At 39.5% G+C, this 8393-nt stretch overlaps 1 protein-coding gene across 1 annotated transcript; it reads right to left on the bottom strand.

The window, feature by feature from the left end:
- Nucleotides 1-391: 391 nt before the first annotated feature.
- On the bottom strand, nucleotides 392-7697 carry LOC113233727 (the record flags this gene model as incomplete). The annotated part of the gene is made up of 3 exons (XM_026468905.1): nucleotides 7419-7697; nucleotides 3919-4058; nucleotides 392-495 (listed from the first exon to the last, which is right to left on the bottom strand). Coding segments are annotated over exons 1-3 (509 nt in total), but the record flags the coding sequence as incomplete, so codon positions are not given.
- Between the last annotated feature and the right edge of the window lie 696 nt (nucleotides 7698-8393).

Raw genomic sequence — 8393 nt, 5'->3', positions numbered from 1 at the left:
GTTAAATATGTAACATAACATCCGGTCCGATGGTCTTTATTGTAGTAAAAATACACGTTAAATTGTGCATAATGTAGAGCTCGTACATAAAGCACTAATCGCAGAATCACTGACATCATCAAGACTGTTTGTTTTTTGATATAAAAAAGTGTGCATTTGACCACCATTTCACCTTTTTCGTTCTTTCTTTCTTTCTATCTCACCTGATAGAAAGTGACAATGAGATCGATAGCCGTTCGCTATATAAATTTAGAAGCAAAACGTTTCGTGTGAATCTTTGGAGTATCCACAACACAGGGGTGGAACCCTAATCTACGTCCCCGATTATGGAGAGGGGAAAGAGGAATTAAATCACGCAATTGTTAAAAACTGATCATAGAAATAACCTTACCTAGACTCACAGACGAACGCATGACACTCGAACGGGTTAAGCCCCTTCGCGGCTTCAGTATCCTTTACTATTATCATGGAGAATACTCTGGTGTAGACTAGATCCTGGAATTTGAGAAGTATATAGGTTAACTATTAGTTACGATTAAAAGCGAGCGGTAATGACAGGAGGGAATGAGACAACTGCAACACAAACGTTGACTTCTCAGGTGACATTGAAGGCGAACATACGCTATCCATTGTAAAGAATAGTGTGATTATACTGAATGCTCTCGAGGAATGGAATAAATTGGTTCTGCGCTGGGTTTTATGCCACTCTACCGTCAAGGTTAATAAGGCAGCGGATGAACTGGCAAAGGCCCTTTATAGGGTTAGCATACAACCTGGCAAAGATCACTATGCTGAACGAGGGCACACATGTCTCACGAGAAGTGAGGTTACAAAAGCCCTGATAGCTTACAGTGCCAAACACTGTAGAGTAGCTTTGTCATTGGACAGGAATGGCATCAGAATGCTCGCTAGAAACTTAACAGGGCTTGTGGCTTGCACAAGCACAATAGGGAGTGTAGATTCTGCCATGAGGTGGATGAACCTCTTGTGCATCTTCTCACCCAATGTTGCCCCTGCCGCAATTAGAGGACATAAAAACTGTCGGACTCAGGAAAATCCTCCAGTTCTTTAATGCTGTCGGCTTTGGCTCTGTAATTAGTGGTGATCACTATAGATCAGTTGATGGTCGCAGTGATGAGGGGCCGCAATAGATGCCAAATGAAGCTACCCTAATAATAATAGTCAGGCAGCCAAAATTTTACATCACGAGATCGCCCTGAAGTACAGACTAGTGCAATAGAGGATGCAGTATTACAAGTATTCACCGGAGTCAATACTCGAAAACGACCGCACCAAAATCTATTGGGTCCAATCAATTATCACAGGCAGGACTATTCTTGCGAATAAGCCTGACATTGTGGTACTGGAACGATCGCAATCGAGAGTATTTCTTGTGGACGTTACCATCGGACGTTATGTGGGCAGTATCTCGATCTGGCGCACGAGATCACTGGCATGCGGGATGTGGCCTCCACCGAAATAATTCAAATAGTTTTGTCCGCAAACGGGTTAATTCCAGTCAGCCTCGCTAGCAGTTTGAGGCGGTTGAATTTCTGTGGCGTGTCGCTTCCAACACAAATGTAGAAGGCGGTCCTGCTCAATACGGCACGTAATGTACGCCGGTTCATTAATCTAAGTCCCTGACTCCGGCCGACAGCGCCAATGGCGAGGAATACCGCCTCTCCCATTTAAAAATTCTAAATTTATCTTTTAGGCCATGAGAGAGGCGTTACATTTGTCACACTAAGCTATCTACCGACCCGAGAGATAGGGTTTTCCGGAGAGACTAGTCTAGACTACTCGACGGCAAGACCAGGGTAAATCGGGCGTCTGGGCCAAGCCCTCCGCCAGTGATACGCCTTTTGCGGGCGTCTCTGGTGGACCCGGACTTGGGTATGGACTCGCTGGGGTTTGTGGTTAGCTGCAGAGACGGACATGTTTGTTTACCCCGGTTGCATGTTGCCGGGGCGTCTGATGCGTCTTAATAGCGGTCTAGTTGAAGGCTTGAAGCAAGGAGACGCGCGGGGCACGTGAGTTGTCCCTTAAGACGTCGTTTTTCGGCGTAGGGAAGTGAGCGTGCCTTACAGCTCCGCCACCAATGAGGAGAGTTGGTAGTGGACTCAGAGTCTACGGCTTAGCGGTGGCAACCGCTAGTTGTGCAAAGTGCAACGGGAAATGAGCGTGCCTACAACTCCGGTATCTATCTGGAAAATAGGGAGGGTGCTGTACGTGCACCCGTGGCGGCTCACCCGAGGCACTAGCCTCTCGAAGAATCGGATGAAGTCAAGTGACAACCCTGTACACTGGCTGAACTGGGGTGAGAACCTGAACTTGAAAGGTTCCTGTGCGCGCACAGGTCATAGTGACCTTCTCGTAAATACTATTTTGTATCGTTTTTTTTTTATTTTCTACAATTTAAATTTAATTACTTTTACAACAATCAATTTTGGGAAGAAGGTGCAGGTCTGGTAGAGGTGAGAAATGGATAATCTTTAAACTTTATATGGAATTAAAATTGTAAGCAATGGAGTTTAGTTTAGCAGATGGAAAAAGATAAGGAAATATTATTTCTTAGGCTTTTGATAATTTTATAATTAATATAGATTTTAAGACATTTCCGATTATAGAATCAGGTTACCTATAGGTAATAACTTTTTAATCTTCTTATTATTATTGTTTTCATTTTAATTAGCACAAAACGATACCTCCAATGAACACTACGCCATCTTTATTTTTTGGTCGTCTTCTGTTATTTTTGTAAACAGCCATATTTATTTGCCTTAGTAAATAAATATGGCGGTTTAATATAAATATAATCTTAGTTGTGCTCCCCGAATTCTGTGAAAAAAACAAGAACAAAAAAAACGAATTTTGTAAAAAAAAAGAAACAAAAAACAATAAAAACAGAACAGGTCCAAAAATTAAGTTGGCTTAGTGTTCATTGGAGGTATCGAAAACTGCTTGTCGACTCTATGTATTTTATTTATTTTTATTTTATGATAAGATGCGGCGGGACGAACAAGTCATGCACTTCGCTTCAGGCCCTCAACTAGACCGCTTCTAAGATACGCTAGCAGCTCACGAGATAGACCCCCCGGCCGCACCCAACCGGGGCAAACAAACATGTCCGTCTCTGCAGCTAACCACAAACCCCAGCGAGTACATACCCAAGTCCGGATCCACCAGCGACGCCAAACGCGCAAAAGGCGTATCACTGGCGGAGGGCTTGGCCCAGACGCCCGCTTTACCCTGGTCTTGACGTCGAGTAGTCTAGACTAGTCTCTCCGGAAAACCCTATCTCTCGGGTCGGTAGTTAGCTTAGTGCGACAAGTGTAACGCCTCTCTCATGGCCTAAAAGATAAATTTAGAATTTTTAAATGGGAGAGGCGGTATTCCTCGTCATTGGCGCTGTCGGCCGGAGTCAGGGACTTAGATTAAAGAACCGGCGTACATTACGTGCCGTATCCGTGCCCAAGTCCGGGTCCGGAAAACCCTATCTCTCGGGTCAGTAGACAGGGACTAGAACAACGACGAGTGGGAATTTTCGCTTCCTGCATAATACCATTGCCATATAATGGTCATATCGCTGGGCTGCCTGCTCCACTCTCTACCTACTCCACGGGCCTACCATTCCTGCGTTCTCCGCGCACATGTGGTTTGCCATCACGACACAGCTACCACCGCGCTCCTGGATTCGAGAATCCTCGGCGGCCATGAACTTTATACGTGATGAATCGAGTGCCCTAGTGAACAAGTTAAGTGTAAAATCACTGAGCGACCTCTTCGTTGTACCCACCCGTGAGCTTTGCAAACCTACGTAAGTAAAAGTGTAAAACCATCCGTGCGTTTTCATTTCTAGAACCCAGACGTTTCAGGATAAGGGATTAATATAATTAAAGGTAATAGATTTGTACGAACCTGCACTCCATAAGAAATGCTTTCAATGTTAAAAAACATGCTCATATGCTGGAAATCTTCTTTCTTCAAGCCCATATTGACTGTCTCCATAAATACACCATCTACCGTGATCTTCAGTTTCACTATTGGCAGGATTTGATCTGGAAATAGAAGTGGAAATGGTTTTTAAAGATCTGGGCACCAATTCTACTAATTTTCTTAATATCACTAGGCATTGTAATTTCATCGAGACTCCACTGATATCATATTCCAATTATGATAATATTGCATATTACATCATCACCTTAGAATAATAACGCATAGAACATTGACTTACAAATAAATGGACGACGGGTCTAATACAAAAACCACGAAAAAAATGTCCCAAGTCAACTTATTCGAAATTTAAATTGTAATGTCATCGCAGTATCGCGCTGTCGGTAGAACAAATGAAGACTAAAGCGGAGTGTCGCGCTCTGTATACGATTTTAGCGCCTTACAAGTGCGGACACTTTTTAGCGCGGACCCGACGTCCATATAATTGTAAGTCAATGGCATAGAATGATAGTTTCATATCAAACGAACTGTCACAAGTGAGGCAAAAATCAAATTCATGTAGGCTAGTTTTAGTAGCAGGTTACATTTCGGTTTTAGTGAATATTTATATAAAAATACAAGTTGAAACGCGTTACTTCTTTGTGGAATGTGATGTTAGTATCTATTTTATGTTTGTCTGACGTATTTTTACACTCACTTACCGCACAATTCGTCATTTTTAGCTAAAATTCTTGATCTGTTCGCGGTGCAAGTTGACCTTGAGCACTGAAGGCCCGCCCGCTCGTGTAGGCCCTTTGGGCGCGCTTCAATTTGCCTCACTTAGCGTGTGCGGACTAGGTTTCTATGCGTTATTATTCTAAGATCATCACATACATACATCGAGTGTATAACTAGAAATAAACGCGAAATAAGGGCCATACATCCATGGCAATTCATTAGGCAAATGGGCCATATTATTATTATTATTATTAGGGTGGCTTCATTTGGGGCCTATGAGGCCCCTCTTCACTGCGATCATTCAATGATCTATTGTGCTCACCACTAATTACAGTTCGGAGCCAAGAACAACAACATTAAGGAACTGAAGGACTTTCCTGGCTCCGACAGTTTTTATGTCCTCTGGGAGTGGCCTGTGCCTACCCAGTACGGAACTTCTTACACCTATTCGAGGGCAGCACTGGGTGAGAAGATGCACAGAAGTTTAATCTGCCTCGTGGCAGAATCTACATTCTCTGTTTTCTCTCTGTCCAATATTTGACAAGTGCTTGTTCAAACCACAAAGTCCTGTTAAGGCTCTAGTTAGTGACAAAGCCTCTCGTAATATCATATTGTATCGTAATATATATCACAGGTAATATGCTTTTACTGTAATAATACAAAAAAAATATGTCAACATCTAAACCTTCTATTATGCAGTAGCATATCAAATAAGTATACTAATTTGTGTTTTGAAATTAGTAGTTTTGGTCATCCATAAGCAGCCACATTTCCTGTAAAAATTAAAAGTTACAAACATAGGAAATGAAACTATTTTTCCAGTTTTAAATCGTTTAAATAGTTTATTCTAATTTCTATTATTAATTAATAATAAATTGAACTTAATAAAAATTCATTCAATAAAATAATTTGTAAAACTGAATGTAGCGTAAATTGGAATGTTTTTTTTTGTAAAATAAAAAATAAGGTATTAAAATGTAATTAATAACTATTGTAACTTTAGTGAAAAACTAGGGCGGTTCGCATCAATATTAGACATAACTGGTTGAAGACTGTATCACCTCAGTCAACCGTGACCATGGGACCTGTAAAGGGCCCGAAACGTCGGTTTGTTTGAAAAAACAAATATAATAGTTTCATTTCCTATGTGTAACCATCGCGAAAACCTAAGAACTTGATAAGTTACAAACAATATGGCTGGCTGATACATGAATGAACACCCTATTGGAAAGAGACGCGTTGCAACTTTGAAGCCAGTTTAATATACAACTCTGTGGATGCAGTATGCAAATGCGCTTAGAATTTCTTGTTCATTCTACTTAGTAGTTTACGAATGAGTAGAACTTTACCAACCACTTGACATGCGTAACAGGAGAAACCCCTTCACGTTCCTTTGTCTTTATTCTAGTCTTCTAGTCTTGATGAAGAATACCTTCTAGACTTTAACATCAAGTTATATTGCGTGCATCTATTTTCCATGAAAAAAGGAAACTTTAATGCCGGTGGATTCGAACCAACGTCTTCTAGCAAACGCTATGCCGACTAAGCCACAGAACGGACCAGTGGACTATTATTATATATGTTGTATTAATAATTACGACAAACTAGTGGAGTAGGCAATTTCACATGAAATAATTGAATATTATAGTGGTTAAACACCTTGACATTCTAAAGGGACGTCTCTAGTCAGCTGCTGGTAGCTGTAAAGGTACCTGGCTGAGTGAAGAAATAAATTTCTCACAGATGGCGCTACGGCAAAAAAGACATATAATGTCATGTACATGTATAAAAAAAAAAAAAAAAAAAAAAAAAAAGACGTTTAATTTACTCTTTAGTATCTTTATTGACATATTTTCTACCTTTGCGCAAACGGAAATATTAAAGAAATAAAGTGGCCAGCCATTCTGACTTCAGGTTGGCTGAACCACTTTACGTTATTTATAGTTCTAGCAGTACGTGATTTACTTTTTTTATATAACTATTTACTAGCTAATTTCTACATAAACATACCTTTTTTTTTCACTATTTTAGGAAAAGTTATAGTACTAAAAAAACCGACCTCAAAAGTACGTGGAATTACGTCTATTTGCTAAGTTTTATTGAAATATCCTTAAATTCGACACTATACAGGACTTGACACTGGAGATAATAAAAATCGGTTCTCACTACTCAAAGTATATTGAGAGAAAAAAGCCTTGAATTGGAGAAATAGCAAAATCAACCATTAAAATAATTGCTCCTTAAGTAAAAATTTAGGCGCTATTTATAAAAATGAATCTTCATGCGTGAACAGCCACCCTTAGAGGTGGATGATTTTCTTCAAAATGAAATGGGACCGCTATGGAAGTACCCCCTTTCCAACAAAAAAAGAATCATGGAAATCGGTTCACAAATACCGGAGTTATGCGTAACATACATACAAAAAAAAACAAAAAGGACATACAGTCGAATTGAGAACCTCCTCCTTTTTTGAAGTCGGTTAAAATATAATAAAACGCCTTTGGAAAGCGTATCTTCCAGTTTGTCTCTGTAATTGCTAACAATACCTGTCCAGCCATCCTGGCGGACACGCGTCTAGCGCAGTTTGCTGGAAGACGTTAGTTCGAATCCAGCCGGATTGAAAGCATTTTTTTCTAAGTACTCGATCTTTGTATTAAAAATGATAACAAACTAGTGGACTAATTTCACAAAATATAATAGAACATTATGGTGGTGAAAATATCCTGATATTACAAAGAAAACTTTACCTGGAGGCAATGCCTTTGCTGCCGCTACCATGAGATCAACAGGCTTTCTCGTATGCTTGATTCCCCATAGACCTTTTGCGTCGCTCTGGCCTAGGTATTTGACCTGAAATATAGAAAGAATAACTATAGCACCGGTCTTTCCCTTACACTGACCATCTGCCTCCGACCGCAAGAACAGACCGCTCTCATCAGTGCACGCGTGTTGACGAGTTTTCGAGATTTCCCTAAACGCAACACTCAACAGCATCAGCGTACAGGCGTTCATCAGCGTTAAGATACCGGCAGTTCTCAAAATTGGCTTCACATACTAAAAATATCTCAAAATATAATTGATTGTCCCGAATTACTGTACAAACTCAACTTTTTGACTCCCACACGTAATTTCAGGGTTAACAAAGTATTTGACATACCTATAGCTTCAACCAATTAGAGAAAGATTTCGTTTCTGCTGCAAGCTTGCAACAACATCAATAACCTGGTTAATAGAATAGATATTGATATCTCAATACCAAAATTGTCACAGCGAGAAAATTACTCAGCGACTTCTTTTTTATTTCTTAGGAAAGTCTTGTTATAAAGTTATATTGTAAAATTCTATTTCTATTGATTTTTTATTTTTTTATTAGAGTACTTACTTATTTAAGTTACTTTATTTCTACAAGTGTAAACTTATTTAGCTTACTTCGTTGTTTAATTTAGAAATATGAATGTATATACTTCTAGTTTACCATTAATAAATAAATAAATAAATACAAATTTCAATATATTCACAAAAAATGATAACATTGACAGAGACATTTCAAACAAAATACAAAAACTTACAAAAAAGAAAATAAAATATGGGAGGCCGGTCGTCTCAATTGTACTCAGGGCTTATTGAAAACCAGCGCCACAGCTGAATGAAGTTCCTTTATAACAACTGACACAAATGACAGTACAAAATTTGTAGTCGTTATAATTTGTATTTTGCTTTTT

The sequence above is a fragment of the Hyposmocoma kahamanoa genome, unplaced genomic scaffold, assembly GCF_003589595.1.
Source record: "Hyposmocoma kahamanoa isolate Upper Pololo Valley unplaced genomic scaffold, ASM358959v1 79907, whole genome shotgun sequence".
Classification (NCBI taxonomy): Eukaryota; Metazoa; Arthropoda; class Insecta; order Lepidoptera; family Cosmopterigidae; genus Hyposmocoma; species Hyposmocoma kahamanoa.
Note: the sequence above shows the minus strand (reverse complement) of the source record. Positions and strands in the feature narration are given on the sequence as shown.